The sequence below is a fragment of the Culex quinquefasciatus genome, chromosome 1 (genome assembly GCF_015732765.1).
Source record: "Culex quinquefasciatus strain JHB chromosome 1, VPISU_Cqui_1.0_pri_paternal, whole genome shotgun sequence".
Classification (NCBI taxonomy): Eukaryota; Metazoa; Arthropoda; class Insecta; order Diptera; family Culicidae; genus Culex; species Culex quinquefasciatus.
Window position 1 is genome coordinate 21,065,083 of NC_051861.1, and position 18,681 is coordinate 21,083,763.

Consider the following 18,681-nt stretch of genomic DNA (forward strand, 5'->3'; position numbering starts at 1 on the left):
TCCGGCCTCTGAAATGTGTACAAATGACACTTAGGTGCTCATAGCTTTTGATAGGGTTATTAGATCTTCAATCTTTTGGGCTTGTTGGAAAGGTCTTTTGATTACCTATCTAACAATGGGTCGCATGATAGATCCGGACAACTTTTTCATCAACATATTTGAGATCCGGCCTCTAAAATGTGTACAAATGACACTAAAGTGCTCATAACTTTTGATAGGGTTATCAGATCTTCAATGTTTTGGGCTCATTAGAAAGGTCTTTCAAATGTATGATCAGACGGGTTTGCTAACAAAAACCACCCTTTTACAATCTTTCAAACTTTAGCCAGAATCGTTTTTTTAGCATAACTTTTGAAGTACTTATCAAAACTTTCGCATTCGCATTCGCATTCGCATTCGCATGGAGATGGTGATCTTTGCGGGTTGCAGACTAGATTTCGTCATGTATGTGTGATAATTGTCCAGCTCCGGCTGCTTAGAAATTGATTAGAGGGAATTAAAACCAATTCTACAAGAACATGACAGGTAGCACCATGAAAGCCATCCATTGCCGGCCGCTCCCATCTCCACCATTCACCGGGGCAGGAATAAGGATTAGGAGCACGGGAAGTGTTGATGCTAAACTTACTTAGAAAAAGGTAGCGAAACCGCAGGCTCTTTTTCCCAACCCTATTGTGGAACTTGATCAAACTGACCGTTTGACCAAATTTGATCGAATTTAAACAACAAGGTTGCGTAAGTGTCGCGCGGAGTTGGTAGTTGTGATGGGTAAAGGTCTGGGAGTCGCCCTAAGCAAGCGATACGACCATTGGCATAAATGAAGTTTACTGTTAGGTTATTATTCTCAAGGCAAGCAATCGGATGCTGCTGTTGAGACAATTCCCGTTTAGTCAAATTGGTGAAATTAGTATTTTTATCAGATTGAATTTTATTCTCAAGTCAAGCAATAAGATGTTGCTGTTGAGACCGTTGTCATTTAGTTGGTGAATGTTTAACACTTTATCCCGACGCGAATATTTGTTTAAGATCCAATATTAGACAGCCGGCTGTGGAAATAAGGGATCCTTTGAATAAATTCAAATGTTGACGAAGACAAACAGACTATGGCTAAACCATTCATGAATAAAAATGCAATTTATGCATAAATAAAAATATAAATTGGCAGTACAAGTTACGCAAAATACGCGGAGCATTCCGAAATGATTCTAATGAATCTACTTGCACCGTGGCCGAAAAAGGCAACAAACAGACCGAAAACGCATCGCAAATCGAACCAACTTAGCCGAATCAACCACGGGAAAGTGGGTACGAATGTTAGTACAATACCTTCATTTGTTGTGCACGCGACGCGAAACAAAAGGAGCAGAACAAAAAACAAACACAAACGAGAGGCGTAGGTTAACGAGGTTAACAAAGATAACTAAAAATGAAAAATAGCAGCTCCTCTAATTACGTAATAAAATAACGCTCCCTCATAAGATAATTTTAGTTCCTGTAAAGAAATCTGTAAGGACAAAAACTGGAATCTGCTACAAAATTAATAAAAGTCTGTACTACTCTCAATTCTATTTTTCTGCGTCCACTGTTATTTTTGACAGCTTGGACGTGAAAGCTGACACGCTCATCTCGCTCTCTCAAATCCAGAGGAAAAACGATTTAAAGAAAAGGAGAAGAGGACGATTGGACAAAGATAGAACATTTTGGAAAGATCTCACCCGGAACTCGTCGATCTCGTTGCCGTCGCGAAACTTCAATGAACAACATTCCAGCCCGTCTCGCTCTCTCCCAATGTGCCTCCAAGCCACCACCCTCCACGCTGCCCGCCTCTGCTAGCACCGTCCACCGCTGTTACGGAACTCAAATCCCACTTCCGGGGAAAAGGCAAGATGAAATCCGGGAAGGCGGCTCTTCTCAATCACTTCAAAATCCTCACTCTCACTTCGTGATCTTTCACACATTTCTTCGATAACACGCCACACACACAATAGTTTTGTCTCGCTCTTACAAAACACCGAACGAAAAAAAACATTCGCGACGCTTGCCGGAGGGCGTAGTCCCCGCTTTGGGGTTAAACAAACTTCTCCAAGAAATAAATTTCTCAAAATTTCACTATTTTTCCGCCGTGATCTCAACGGAATTGACGCACAACGGATGGTTCGGCGTTGCACACACGCGCTGTGCGAAATAAACCAAATATTTTATAGCTTAAACACAAGTTTTAGCAGAACAAAATTATCGTCCCAAAAAACTGCGTGCACTCGCGATGATGGCCGGGTTGCCAGTCCTTTGACGTACTTATCAAAACTTCTTAATATTAACTAGGGACTTGTGGGACCCCAAGACGGATCGAATGAGACTAAAACGGTCCAAATTGGTTCAGCCAGTCCGGAGATAATCGAGTGCATATTTTTTGGTGCACGGACTTACAGACATACACATGATTCTGAGTCGATATGTATACATGAAGATGGGTCTAGGAGGTCAAATTAAGAATTTCGTTTTTCAAGTGATTTTATAGCCTTTCCTCGGTAAGGTGAGGTAAGCAAAAGCTTTATTAACAACATTTCAACATAATAACTTTTGTCCACAACATTTTGCACATCTTTTCTTCGGCTGGCACGGTGCCAGCGGAAGCTGCCTTGTCTCGTTTGCGTGTGAAAACTTCACGTGAAACTCTTGAACGATTGTTCGTTACAATACGTGAACGTCGTAAAATTCCCACAACCCATTTTTTGAAAAATTGGCTTTGTTATTGATTTATCATAACTACCCAAGTAACATTTTCAGTTTTGTACCTATCTTGAGGAGAGATTGAAGTTATCTTTGCTAAAAATGACCATAAAGCCATTTTATCTCCAGGACAACAATAAATCAGCATTAAACCTGAGTTAAAAGCAAAGTGGACTATTTTAGGAGGTTATCATGACCATTTATTAGGAGTCATCTAAAACTCATCAGCATAGACATTGATTTTTAAAACACTCTGCAGGTGTATTTAATTGCTTAAATAAAACTTATGCTCAAGCTTCTTAAATTTATAACCGCACAGAAGAGGTTTTCAAGACTGAAATAAACTTTCATTACAGATGTTTTCTCTCGTTGAAGATAAAATTGATTTGTCGAAGGAAAATCAGTTCTAATTATAATCTCGTTAAATTCAATAATTCTTTATGAAATAAATCACAAATGGCCAATGAAAAAAGATAAAATTATATTGATAACTATAAAATAATATCAAAATAATAAATTACTGTGACTTTACGCAGCCGTTCTAACTGAAAAATTCTTGCCATCAAAATTTTACTGGTCAGTTTTCTTAGATACCTCGAAAAAATATGCATCGAAGGCATGAATCGTTCAAAATTGCATCGATTTTTTATTTTGATGGACCGATTAATTATTTTTTTTTCTGAAAAATCAACATGGCTTCCATTTTTGGCCGTTGCTTTTTCGTGTTAATATGGCTGAACTCATAAAAACTATTCTCTCTTACTCAAAGCAGTTATTAGGGCAATTTTTCTTAAGAAGCTCTTGTACAAGAAACTTTAAGAGCTTTGTTTCTTGCGAAGCTCTTGTTCAAGATTAAGCAAGAACATGTAGACTGCAGTGAGCTTTAAGGCGATTTTAACCAAGAGCAAAAGGCGTAGTACTGCGACCGTAGCGCATGCGAATTTTAGTTAGCAGGAGGTAGATCCAAAACGTTTTTTATGGTTATTTTTTCATCGTTGGATAAAAAACAAAATACATTTTTTTCATATTCTTTATTTATTTATTTGATTGGGATCATCATAAGTTTTCCTCGCATAAAGGAATTTACCGTCGACACAACAACTCTGATTTTAATAAACAACACTAGACCAACGTTAAAACACTAGCACTCCGCGACGAATTTATCCGCTTCTCGGAACGCCTTATCCAGCTTATCCTCGAAAGGCTCTGACGGACAAACGGATGGCCTAACTGATGATTTGTAGCTTGTCGATTCTGCCCGTCGGCTTCACGGTAGCTACGGAATCGGCGCCCATGATGATTCTCGTGTTACTCGATCAACACGTGCCGGAAAAAAAACATCTACTGCCCATGCATGTCAATGGACCAAATCTGCATGTACTCGATCACCCTCGGATAGGTGTACTCCGTTACATCCGCGCTGGAGCCGGAAACGGGCGAAAAGTATCACTTGTTTACCGGGATCACAAATTTTGGTAAAAGTTTCTTTGACACTAAACCGACCGACTGTACAAAAAATGTGATTTGACAGATCAAGTTCAAATAATCTGGAAATATGCTTTCATAGAACAGAGTAGTTTTAATTTAGTTTCAAAGCAGTTTTGACAATGCTTAAAAGTCTTATAAATAACCTCTCTGGGATAGCTTTAAGAGAAACAATGAAGTGTGATATAAAACTATGTTCCATGCTCTTAAAGTATTCTTAAAGATATTTTTAAAACTTTCGTATCATAAACCCAGCAAGTTTTGATCAATGTTTTCATAAAACAGAAAGGCAAATTTCAAACCTTTTATAAAACCTGTTAAGAAGTAAAGGCATTTTGCTTGTTACTTGGGTAGGGTTAGTGAAATTTCACGATTTCGCGGAAAGCGTGAAATCCGCGAAATTTGGCTTTTTCCGCGAAATCCCGTGAAATTGCAAGTTTGTGTGAAACTGTAACGATATTTCTCAAAATAATTTATCAAACTCAAATAGGAATAAACATAATCTTATGAATTACTGTAAAGTTAAGCGAGTGAACACCCTGGTTCAATTACTAATATAGAGTTAGTGATTTTTGACGATTTCGTAGACGGCCTTTACTTCGTCAAATTTATCAATTTTCTCAAATCATTACTTTAAATAACAAAACAATAAATATTTGAGCCACACAGACTATTTAAGTAAATATTATTAGTTTTCAATTGAAAAGCTTGAAATCTAAAGTTTTTTTTTAAAAGATCTAATAAGCTATAAGCTATTGAACCAGTTGAAGAATTGTTCAGTTTTTTAGAAATTAACTAAATTTAGTAATATTTTCAAACATTTAGCTGCTATTTTATTTGAAAGGTATTGTTTGAGTAGAATAAATAATACAGCTTTGATTTATTCAAATAAAATGAAGATTATTTTTTATCTTTAAAATCACCTTTTAGAACATTTCAGATATTTTTCTGAGTCCTGTTCAATTTTAACAATATTTGAATATTTGGGTTGATGATTCCCGTGAAAGTTAAAAAATACTCCTTTTTTTGTTTTTTCTTCTCATTTTGAATTGAAAATTACGATTTCGTTACAAATTATATTATTTTTGTCTATTGATTTAAAATTAAGTTTTTGATAAGTTAGATGAAAACTTTAAACATTATTTTTAATGGGCTAACTGTCGCAGAAAATTCAAATTATTTTAGTCATTTTGGTTAAACAAGTTTGTTCAATCTAGCTTTGATATGAAATTAAAAAAAAATTAAAATGATAAAACAGAAGCAAATCTGCGAAAACATTTTAGCTTTATTAGTCGAATATTAAAAAAGCAGTTCAGTAAATTAGAAAACGCATGCCCTACATTTTGTTTCGAAGATATATAGCAGGTGCAAACTTTTTTGAAAATTATGAGATTTTTTTTGTGTCACGTTCAAAATAAGGTACTTTTTTTTAGTTTATTGAAGAATAATGTATAAGCATAAAAAGTTGTTTCTGTGATTTAAATATAAGATTTTCAGAGTAATAAAAGCATAAAAAGTTGTTTCTGTGATTTAAATATAAGATTTTCAGAGTTATTCTAAAAAAATCACGTTCCGCGAAATTTGCGTGAAATTTGGTGTTTTGAAATTGAGGTCCCCGTGAAATTTGCATTTTTTGAGCCTAATCATAACCAACAGGCTAATCCAAATCTGATAGCTTTTCCCCTAACAACATTCCAACCAACAAAAAAACCCGAGCAGACGGAAATAACTTGGGAAGGTCAGTTTTTGATATTGTGAGAAGATCGAAATATGTTATTGGGATGATCGGATTAGTTGTTAAAATAACACAAATCAATAACAAAGATTTGTACGAAGAATAACTTAAATTGTTATTATGTTGTTATTGCAATAACAAACCAATAACACAGAAGGAATCATCGAAGAATAACAAGATTTGTTATTTTGTGCGGAGAGATGGAGCAGCATAATAACAAAAAATGTTATTGAACTGGTATGTCTCCATAACAAAAAAAGTTATTGTTTTGGTTTATTTGTAATTTGCAAATAAACCTGCAGTTGCCATAACTCCTCTGTACTAGTCAGGGCTGCAGAGTCGGGTACCTCCAAGCGACTTTGAATCCATACTTTGAAGACAACTCCGACTCTGGATGCAGGATATGACGTCAACGACGATTTCAGCTCTCCAAAAATACCCGACTTCACAGATTCCGACTCCAAGTAAAAGTTACTGAAAATTTGCTGAATCCGATGCAGTCTCCGAGGTCTCACACCAGCTCGAACTTCAACATCAGCTCTGACTTCCTGGCTCTGTGAAAATAATAACAGTTTTTGTTATTCACACTTCAATAATTGTCAATAAATAAATCAATTCCATTAGGGAATATAACAAAATTAAAAAAATGAACTCTCAAAAGTTAATTTTATCGGATTAATTTTAGCTTGAAACCCGATTTCATGGTGAAATAAATGGTCAAAATTATTTCATAGTTCTAGCCAATATTAGCAAATACCCTTAGGGGGTATATCAAATAATTAAAAAAATCAACTTCCAAAATTTCAACTTTTCAGAATAATTTCAGCTTAAGGACCCCATTTCATGGCCAAAATAATGACCCTGACGAAATTGGTCAAAATTATCCCATAGTTCTAGCCAATTTTAGCAAAGTCCCTTAGGGGGTATATCAAATAATTAAAAAATCAACTTTCAATATTTCAATATTTCAGAATAATTTCAGCTTAAGGACCCCATTTCATGGCCAAAATAATGATCCCGACGAAATTGATCAAAATTATCCCATAGTTCTAGCCAATTTTAGCAAAGTCCCGAATAATTAAAAAAAAAACAACTTTCAAAATTTCAATTTTTTGGAATAATTTAAGCTTAAGGACCCCATTTCATGATCAAAATAATGACCCTGACGAAATTGGTCAAAATTATCCCATAGTTCTAACCATTTTAAACAAAGTCCTTTAGGGGTATATCAAATAATTTAAAAATCAACTTTCAAAATTTCAACTTTTTAGAATAATTTAGCTTATGGACCCCATTTCATGGCCAAAATAATGACACTGACGAAATTGGTCAAAATTATCCCATAGTTCTAACCATTTTAAACAAAGTCCTTTAGGGGGTATATCAAATAATTAAAAAAAAATCAGCTTTCAAAATTTCAACTTTTTAGAATAATTTTAGCTTAAGGACCCCATTTCATGGCCAAAATAATGACCCCGACGAAATTAGACAAAATTATCCCAAAGATCTAAACATATTTAACAAAAGAAAAAATAATAACAGATTGTGTTATGGACACTTAGAAACTTTTCCATTTGTGCGATTTATGGTAATTTTATTTCTATGTCAGTATACCTAACGAATAACAAATTTTGTTATTAGGAGAGTTTTTGAAATGTATAACATTTTCTCTTATTAGCGTGTTATTAAACATTTTCAATATAATATCACTTCAATACCAAATTTTGTTATTTTATCAGAAACTGTTATTATTTTTTCTTCTTGAAATTGAACTTCAGGATAAAATAATAACACTTTTTGTTATTTTAACAGGATTTGTTATTGAAATATTATTAATTTTGTTATTACCGTCTGCCCGGGAAATCAATCAATTAATAGACACTTTGGCCAAGATTTTCGATTTTATTACCCGCCTTAATCGATATCTGGTCCCTTCATCATCCGGCCACATTTAACGACGCATTGGTTTGTTATTGTCGCTGCACGGGCCAAAGTTTTCGTATTAACGGAATTAAGTTTAGTCCCGCCGTTAATTTCTGCATCGTTCGACGAGGGGGGTTATTTTACGACCTATTGATGAGGTTATCATCAAGTTTGGTAGCTTTTATTTCGCGCAAAAATCATCTGCTTTGGATTTAACCATGGGAGGTTTAAGGACGGAAAAGTAGTTTGAAAATTTATTCAAAATTACATTTGAATGGCATGTTTGTCTGCTTACATTACTCAGCTTTGAGTCAACTTTACGTGTAGAGCAAATGTGATGTTGTTATTGTAAAGTTCTGTGAGAAGTAACGCAAACGTTTCCACTGAGTAAACATCGCTATTTGGTGGCTCCATCAACGGATGGAAGCTTTTGCTGGCGAAACATTTCAAAAGGGAGTAATGATCTAGCTTGGCATAACCGAATCACGATGCTGTATTTTCCGGCTCCCGCTGGCAGTTTCCTGTGCCGCATGTATAACTTATCGCTCTATCTCGTTCTGGTTTTTTGCAGGTCTCGGTCGAGGAGTGGTGCAAAATGTGGGACGAGTACGCCCGGGATCCGGACTCGGTGCTGGATTGGCAGCTCAGGTGAGTTTAGAAAAGGATGTGACTGACGTGCACATTGTCAAGAAGCAGTTTATTTTTAATATTTCTAAATTTCGCGTCTTTTAATTCTGCCATTACTTAAAAATTCCTGAATTACAATTTTTCTGCTGCGACTCTGTATCTTACTCTGACTCTAATTTTAACTCCTATTTTTTCATAAAATTGTTTTTAAAAGGTCTTTTTCGGTACAGGGACCTGGTTTAAACCGAGTCGGCTATTGTAATTACATTGTTCTTAAAGCTAAGAGTAATCACAGAAGATCTTGCTTTCGTAGTCTTTTACTACTAGTCCTAATCTCCTACTCCAACCTCAAATTATTTTGCTCCACCTCTAAGTCCATTTTTTTGTATTCGTCCTTGGAAATCTAAAAATATCAAATCAAATTATTCGCTCTACAGCATTGCCTTCGCGTTCTCGATTGCGAGATTCATACTCGAAACTAAGTGTCCGAAGGCTTGATTTTTGAGGCAATTGCAATCCTCTTTTTACACCTAAGCTTCCATCCACCCCGGGATTCGAACTGACGATCTTTGGACTGTTAGTCCAACTGCCTACCAGCGACTCCACCGAGGCAGGACCCAGGGAGACGACTCCTACACCTGGACTGAGCTATCGACCTAACCTCTAGGTTAGACCGGGGCCAACATTTACTTCCCCATCCGACGGAAGGCGTGGTCAAACAAATCTCGTCTCGAAAAATGCCACCTAGACCTTCTCTGCCGTTTTACGGCGATATGATGTATACGCCATTTTGGACATTTTCAATTTTATTGTACAGTCTGATAAAGAATGTTAAAAGCTACCTCCTGACGAAAGAATTTTTCAAAAAACTGCTCTGGGGCCCATTTTATTAAGCAAACAAACAATGATGTATACGCCAATTTTACTCATCATGATGTATGTATACATTGAGAATTGATAGAAACCAAATTCAATACTGTTTGAATGTTGATTTGAGGTTTTGGGACCAAATCAAGACTGGGCAATATTTTATTACATTATTTCGATTTAATTCTTAAGGGGACGTCCATTAGGCATCATCCATAAAGTACGTCACGTTCTGAGAGAAGAGGGGGGTTTTGAGAAAGCGTGACGTTGCGTGTTAAAAGCAAAGGGTGGTGAAGTAAATTTTGGCTGATTTTAATGTGACGTACTTAATGGATGACACCTTATCCACATCCACGTAGACACTTTTTTGAAAATTCTAGACCCACCCAGCTCCCTTGCTGACAATTGTTCATGCAAAAAATGTGTTTATGGAGCATAGACAATCGCTAAGGGAGCATTCTTTTATTACGTAACGCAAAAAATCTGATTTTTAGATCCCCCCTCGTAACAAAATTTCCATACAAATTTTAAAACATTTGTATGGAGCATAACACGGCCTCCAACCCCCTCCCCCCAACTGCGTTACGTAATAAAAGAACGCTCCCTAAAACCTCCCCCCCCCTTAAAGTATCCACTTGGACAATGCATTACGGGATCCACTCAGCTATCAAAATAGCTGGCACAAAAAATAAAGCCAGCTTTGATCGAGCAATGTATACATACATCATTGGGCAGGAAAAGTAGTGATTTTTTATTGCTATTTTTTCGGCCAAATGATGTTTGTGGTTTAAAATCGTAGAGAATAGGAAAAAACAAGAAATTTTGTAGGGGCCACATTTTTAATGTACTTTTTAACAGTTTCTACAGAGCAGACCTCAAATTAGTCATTTTGAATTGAATAAATGAACAAAAACAGAAAATCGTGTCTACAGCAAAATCATCTCAATGGCGTATACATCATATCGCCGTAAAACGGCAGTTCTGGGATCGAACCCAGGCCGACTGGTTGAGAGGCAATAACGCTTACTTCTATTACTCTTAGGTCGTGTTTCTTAGATAAAACTGCAAAACAGCTACCCTGCACCAAATTCCTTACACTTAACTTCATCTCCCAGTAAACAAGTATTTGCAAAATTTAAAGCTGCTTGCTGCTGCTCCAACAAGAAGGCAACTTTTACGAGGTGCAAAATTGAATTTCCAATATCCAATCTGCTTGCTCCAGTTTTGGCGATCCGAGCATTCCTTGTCGAGTATTCATGGAGCCTTAACATAGAAAATTTAATCATCTCCGACCGAACTTCAAGGAAGGTGCTTGTTTGGAGGAAGTGAAAAGTTGTTTATCTACTCCGAATGAGCTGCTTTTGGAGTGAACTGCGATGCTGGAACACATAATTTTGAAGCTTTAGAAGAAAGAACATTACCATTTGACTCATTGCCATTTTGGAATTTGAATATCCAATCATGTATCATGTTAAACCCTTAACTGTTTCACATCACAAACCTCAAATAGCAGGCATCAGACAGGAACGATATCAATTTATATGCGTGAGTAAGAGCGGTGTTATGTCAGACTGGTTAGAAGTATCGTCGTTAACCGCAGATGGCTTTGTGGTGAAATTTGACAAATATTTTAGCAGAATTTTTAAACTCAATCTTTTTATTTCACCTCTGAGCTCCATTCTATACACATTTATTCAATTAAATCGTCTTTCATTAAATCCAACAACGTTTCACGTACTCATATTGATTTAATATTCCAGCAAATTTTATCACTGGAAAACCCGCCCAAATTGATCGGTTTAATAACAACACAAGCTTGGGTTTTATCGCAAAATTGTTCGTTATTCGACGTTGTTGTTACAAGCCAACCTGGAAAAGCATCCCCACCTCGCTGATTTTTAACAAAAGTTAACCCATCCCGATTGCGGGTTTGATTGGATTTCGGTGACTTTGGGGGAAACCAATAAAATCGGAAAACCGTCCCCGGCGGGCCAGCAATAAATGTAAACTTTTCCGGCCCGTAAATCATGCGGTTTCCTGTCCAAAAATGTGGGAGGTTTCCCACTGTGAGCGTGATACGGGTTGTTTGGAGCTCAAATATTGAGTTTGGGGGATTTTTTGTTTAAATAAATTTCGAACCCTTCTGTCATGTTGATTTTCTTTTAACAATATTAAAAATAATGTTAGAAAATCTACCGAGTAAAAATAATTATTTGGATGGCTGATAATTTGGGTGGTTGAATATTACTCCTAATAGAATTCATCAGTAATATTCTTTTTTCGCAAAAGTTTCGTACCACCCATCCATCACGAAATACCGAAAAATGGACCAGGGATCATAATTACCCTTTTAGGACAAAGTTTCATGCAAATCAAAGAAGGGTCGGCTTGATGCTCAAAACACCGTAATTATAAAAAAAATGCAATCCGAGATTTTGGGATCTATCGACCTATCGCACCTCTGAGCAAAAAATAAAAACATTCGCTGAAGTAGTTTTCGTGATACAGCCCTTTTAAGATGTTACATCCGATTTTTTTCTAAGAAAATTTACAATTGCCTTACAATTTCGATATTTTAAAGGATATACAATTCGAAATAATTATGCCATTTGCTTCCGATGACTGTTGAGTATATCTGGGCCAAGTTTCAGAAAGTTAGCTGATGTAGATTCTGAGTTTCAGATAAGTTGTTAGGAAATTGTTGATTTTTTCGAAAAAGTTGAAAATAATAGAATATACATCGGCAAGCCTTTTGAAACTCTGTCCAGTTATACTCAACAGTCATCAGAAGCAAATGGCATTATTATCTCGAATTGCATATTCTTAAAAATGTCGAAATTGTAAAGCAATTTAAGATTTTCTTAGAAAAAAAATAGAATTTAACATCTTAAATGTGCTGTATCTCGAAAGCTACATCAGAGATTTTTTTCAGAGGTGCCCTGAGGTGTAAGGAATAGATAGACCCCAATATTTTGAATTTTTTTTTTTTTTTTTTTCATAATAACGGTATTTTAGCACCGTGTTCGGACCAACTGCCATGTGAGTTGACGGCAGGGCTTGCGAAATTTCGACTTTGTTTGTGATAACTGACAGAACAACAACTGACAGAATAACTGAGGAAAGGCTATAAAATCACTCGAAAAATGAACTTATTAATTTGACCTGGTAGACCCACCTTTACGTATACATATCGACTCAGAATCATGTCCTGAGCAAATGTCTGTGTGGATGTGTGTAGGTGGGTGGACACAAAAAATGTCACTCGATTATCTCCGGACTAGATGAACGGATTTTGACCGTATTAGTCTCATTCGATCCGTCTTGGGGTCCCATAGGTCTCTATTTAAAATCAGCAAGTTTAGTTAAGTACTTCAAACGTTATGCTAAAAAAACGATTTTGGCGCATGTCCGGAAGATTGTAAAAAGGGTGGTTTTTGCAATAAAACCTATCATGTTATACATTTTCAGAAAGGTATTAAAAAGACCTTGCCAATGAGCCCAAAACATTGAAGATCTGACAACCCTAACAAAAGTTATTAGCACTTCAGTGTTATTTATACACTTTTTGGAGGCCGGATCTCAGATATTTCAATGAAATGATGTTCGGGTCCATCACGCGACCTGTCGTTAGTTAGATAATTGAAAGACCTTTCAAATGAGCCTCAAACATCAAGGATCTGACCACCCTATCACAAGTTATTAGCACTTAAGTGTTATTTATACACTTTTTGGAGGCCGGATCTCAGATATTCCAATGAAAATTATGTCCGGGTCCATCATGCGACCTTTAGTTAGTTAGATAATTGAAAGACCATCCAAATGAGCCTAGAACATCGAGGATCTGACAACCCTATCAAAAGTTATTACCACTTAAGTGTTATTTATATACTTTTTGGAGGCCGGATCTCAGATATTTCAATAAAAATGATTTCCGACCCATCGTTAGTTAGCCTTTTGGAGGCCGGATTTCAGATATTATGATAGAAATATAGTCTGAATCTTTCATGCGAACTATCGTTAAATAGGTTTTTATCAGACCTTGCCGATGAGCCAGAAATATTGAAGGTCTGCGAACCCTATCAAAAGAAATGAGTAATAAAGTTGATTTGTTAAACATGTTAAGGGGGAATGTTGCTATTTTTACTAAATGAATTGACTTTATGAATGTGAGGAAGGCACCAACCACCTAAAGGTGGATTAAGTAACGTTTACATTTTACTTTCGTTCGTTTCACACACAAAGGAATGAGTGCTACGCAAAGTCACTCACACAAGCATTGACTTCCCTCCAGGAGAAAAATCGCTAAGAGAACGGTCGTTTGACATTCTACCGAGATTCCAATCACCTCTCCAATGATAGCAATCATATGATTTCTGTCACCCCGCAGCATACACTAGGAAGAGGGAGACAAAAACGAGAGAAAGAGAAAGAGCACGTTGTCTCGTTCGGGCGGCTGCTTGAGTGGTGCTAGTTTTTCGTTCGTTGCGTCTTCGTGTTTACGTTCATCGACCGTCGCCAAGCAATGACGGTCATGATAGGCGTTGTGTGTCAGCGATCAAATATCGTTTTGGGAAATGATCGCTGACAGAATAGGTCTATTCCCGTACCTGCAGAATTGCAGAATTTTTGCAGCTTCTGCAGAATTCTGCAGCCAGCATAAGTCACTTTTTTTCAGCACGTTCCCGTACTTTTCAGCTCGCTCTCTTCATCTCTCTCTTTTGCAGAAGTTCTGTAAGGAGAGAAGCCGCAAAACTTTTGCCTGGGTAGCGCGTACCAGTACTTTTTCGGCAATATTATACACAGTTGAGTGGATTTATTCAAATTGGGTATTTTTTTTTTTTTCAAAATATAAAAAAATTTATTTCTTGAACTTATTGTTCTATGCAACTCAACATTTTATTTAAAAAATCAAACACGTACCATTTTTTAAGTAACTAGAGCATGAGCATGAGCATGAGCATGAGAGATCACCCATGGTTGCCCCTCCGTTGCTGAACAGAACCGTAATATCCTTTCAGCACTACTGATCATAGGCTTCGACGATCTAGTGGTGTTTCCCTTATCAACAGCATGTATGAATGCGCTGAAAAGATAAAACACCATGATTGCTAAAGCAAGATCAGTTGCGAATAGGTAACAGTCATTGGCCACCAACGGCGCCCGCCATGTCAGTTTGTAGATCTCGATTTTAAGGGACGGGAATGTTAGTTAGCGCAGGTTGCTACTAGGGCAGCTGATTTACTCTGTGCTTACACCCCGCAAGCGCCAGGAACCTGAAAATTTGTTAGTAGGATAGGGTGTTTGGTCAGGATTCATCATAGAAGATGATGATGCGACCCAAAATCATAGTGTTTGTTGAAAGGTATTATGTTTTTTTCTCAAGGCAAGCAATCGGATGCTGCGGATGAGACATTTCCCGTTTAACTGTTGTTAAATTTTTAATGAAATGGTTTAATCTTAGACAGCCGGCTGTGGAAAGATAAAACCAAATAATATTTGTTTATAGTATGAGGTGTTAAACGCAATGCTGCAATGATAGCGTAGTCTGATTTTTAATTATATAATCATTTAGTTCATGAATTTGTTACGGAATAGACGCGACGAACTCAATCATCAAGTGCCTTCCTATCTTCTTTCTATTAGCTAGATTAGGTATTGATTTTCGTTGCCTCTCGAGCTACGATGCTATGGAGAGGGCTTAACACACAAACAACCGACGTCAAGCCCTCCGAGCTACGGAGCTATGGGAAGGTCTTTTCAACACAAAAAAGACTAGCGCACCACACGACGTTCTTGATGAATCAAAATAATTTTGTTACGCGATAAACCTAACGAACTCGGATCGTTTTATCGAAAACTATATCACAATTCACGACAAAAATGCGAAAAAAAGGCACACACAAAAAAAAATCACTTTTCACTCCGAATATTTTTTTACGACCACGCGCTCCCTTTGCCAATTATGCACTGATGACGCTGCATTTTCAGAGGGTAATCTTATCCTCGCAGCGCACAATTCACGACAAATGTACCATTTTTTAAGTAACTAGATATTTTAAACTATGCTTAGATAGAAATTATACATGAGAGTTGCGGGTACGTTCAACTAATATAATTGAATAGTAACAAGCATAAACCTTTAATAATTCAAAAAATCTAAGAAATTCTAATTTCAAGGATAAGTAAAATTTAAAAATGTTGTAAATCCAAAATATCGAATCTCTAAATCTTCTAAATTTGAGTTTCTAACCTAAAATATGACTCCAATGTGTAATTTTTTTATGATTCAAGATGGCGGCATTTAAGAATTTAGGAATTTAAAAATTTCAGAATTTGAAGATTTAACAATTTAAAAATTTAACAATTTACGAATTTTAGAACAATTAAACAATTCCTCCTTGTTGACTCCTTCGTTCGACAAAATTACATCAAATTGGTAGCACCGTTTTAGGTATAATTTATTATTTGCCAATTAAATGTACCTATTATGTTAACACATGTAGTCTGTTGAAGAGTCTTGTCAAAAACAATTGAAGATTTAAAATTAATCCTTAAACAAATATTTATTTAAAATTTATTCAACTCAAATAAAAATGTGTCTTTTAAAAGTTTTTCAAACAATTTGTTTTTATGATATGAATTGTTTGATGGGGTATTAGCCGTGCTGTAATACTGGCTTTAGTTATCGATTTATAGAAAAAAATATTAACACTAAAAAAATAATAATCGTTCTCATTAAAAAAAAAAAAACTTCCCACAATCCATCAATTCAAAACATACATATGTCCCTTCAAAAATACTACTTCAATTTAGTAACAATAAAACATCAAATTTACTACAACTCATAATAAAATGCCTCATTTCACACAACTTGCAAATTTTATGTAAGCGTGTACTCAATATCCATCATACCAACTTGCAGATACTTTTCAGCACGAAAGGGAAGAGAGAGCTTGCAGAAAAGTACGGAAACGGTTTTGCTGCAACTTCTGTCTCTCTCATTGCAGAAGTTCTGCCTGAGAGAAAAGTTACTTTTGTTGCAGAAAAGTACGGGAACGCTCTGCTGCCGATTTCGTGCAGAATTGCAAAATTCTGCAGTACGGGAATAGGCCTAATGTTCTATCGAATATCGAGCAGTCCCGTTCAGTGACAGATCCCTTTTCAAGCATTGGTTGATGGATTTTTTTTAAGCAAGCGTGATTTATCAGATTCCATTGAATCCAATCACAGATTTATGAATTTCCAACAAGTTTATTAAAAAAAAAATGGTGTGCCAACACCATTTCTCAAAGTTGACTTGGCAACTATAAGATTTAGTTGTCAATCTTTGGTAAGACTCACCACCACTCTAATAAACATGAAATAAGTTTTACGCAATCCAAATTGATTAAAGGCCAAACTCTACGGTCTTTACGGTTAATGGCATAATCTCAAGTGACGCACATGGTTATTAAAATCGCTAACGACAAGCGCTCGACAGAAACATTTTTGCCAAAATTGTCTTGTTTAAACGCAAATGAATTCAGACATTTCAGGCCACCCCCAATTCTCGGGGTGGAAATTTTCTTAACAACTGTTAAAACAAACATCTTCAACCGCAATTTTATTCCAGTTGGTAGCGTTTTCGGGCTGGCATTTCCCTGGCTTCGTTTGGTGATTCACCATAAAACTTCTTGGCAGGGCAGCACACAAATGGGACTCCCCCCGGAGCATTGAAACCAAGACAAGACATTCAATTTAAATCTGAGGTTTCGTTTGCATTTCACCCCTTTGCATTCCTCGAGGCCCAATCAAGTGTCAACTTCTTCATACTACACTGAGCACAAGTTCCTTTGAATTTCGTTTGCACTCCAAGGAGTCATACCTACTAAATTTTTAATATCAGGCCGTCTCGTTTCAAAGCTCAAGCTCAAAAGCTTTTATTTTTCGCCAGCTGATGATGTGCCATTTGTTTTCCTTGTTTTCTTCCAGATACATGAACTTTATGTTCGACCTCGAGGACGCCTCCAACGACGGCGGCATCGACGCCGAGGAGTTCTCGATCGTGTGCTCCAGCTACGGCCTGGACCAGCAGGAGTGCCGGGATGCGTTCGGCAAGATGGCGCAGGTGAGTTGGCACTGTTGGTTTGTTCTTTATTTGATTTGCTGTGTTTTATTATTTCATGAAATGTTGTGTATCGGGATTCATTCCGCAAAGGAAAACCAGTTGAAGTAGTTGTATTATCTGTTGATATTTCAAAATAATTTTAAATCCCTCCAACAATCTTGTGTGCAATCTCACCAGCTCCTGCATTATTTATTCATTTACAAATAGACGTCATCGTGCTATCTTGTCGCACCCGCCATTTCGACGTTCCGAGAAAAACGCGTTTTAATGTTTGACCTTGAATGAACAAAAACGAAAACACGCAATGTAAACAACAACAAACGCCTTTTGTTTGGCTGACCATTTTGTGCTTTGAAGTTGGTTGCCGGAGTCCCGAGTTATAATTACAAATGTTCACGGTAGTCTAACTTGTACGTGCGACAAACCCGTTCTGACCTGAAATCCCTTTGGCCAGTTGTCGCACTTACATCAATTTTCAGGGAGTGACAAGATAGCACGACAAGATTGAAACTACTTTCACATGTTAAGTGACAATAATGCACGAAGTTTTTTCGGATTTCGTTGAATATCTCAGGATTGAATTCAAATTTTGGGGATCTGTGATGGACAAAAGGTGAGGCATTGTGAGTTGCACAAAATGGCGTTCTTAACTCAATTTGGCCCAAAATGCACGTACGACAAGTTAGCACGACGGTGACGAAATCGGATAACGATTTGACCTGGATTGCGCGGAATGTGCAATGTCGTTCAAATCCGTGGTTCCATCGATCGAATCTGCCACACGCGGTGATTTGGCGTCCCATTTCAAAGCACCTTTTCGCCCTGCTCTGAATGAAACATAGACTGGAATCGACGATTTCAAAGCTCCGGCTCTGGATTTGTACCTGGTTATTCCGATCACGATAAATATTTATTGAATTTTCATTAAAATAACCTGCCTCAACGCTGGGGGTTTGACTCCCGGGAGTCACCTTCAAAGCGTTCCCTGTGGACATGGCACTGTGGGCACTCGTTGAAGAGCTGCTGTCCACCAAATTTGTTAAGAATTCCGAAAGTTTTACCATTGAACATCCCACCGTCCAGACCACAGTCAGGTCGTTTAGCTCTCGTTTAGCATTTCGCCAGCTGCATTCCACGTGGCGTCCCCGGGCCACCATATAACCTGGATGTTCCACCGAGAACCGTGCCGTGCGGTGGCTGCGCCCTA

General features: G+C 37.0%; 1 protein-coding gene across 1 annotated transcript in view; it reads left to right on the forward strand.

The window, feature by feature from the left end:
- The window catches only part of LOC6037521 (calexcitin-2), a 105,384-nt gene that overhangs the window by 85,320 nt on the left and 1,383 nt on the right, over positions 1-18,681 (forward strand). Inside the window, exons 5-6 of the mRNA XM_038248618.1 lie at positions 8,445-8,521; positions 17,339-17,474. Coding sequence (XP_038104546.1) covers positions 8,445-8,521; positions 17,339-17,474 — 213 coding nt within the window. The remainder of the gene's footprint in view (positions 1-8,444; positions 8,522-17,338; positions 17,475-18,681) is intronic.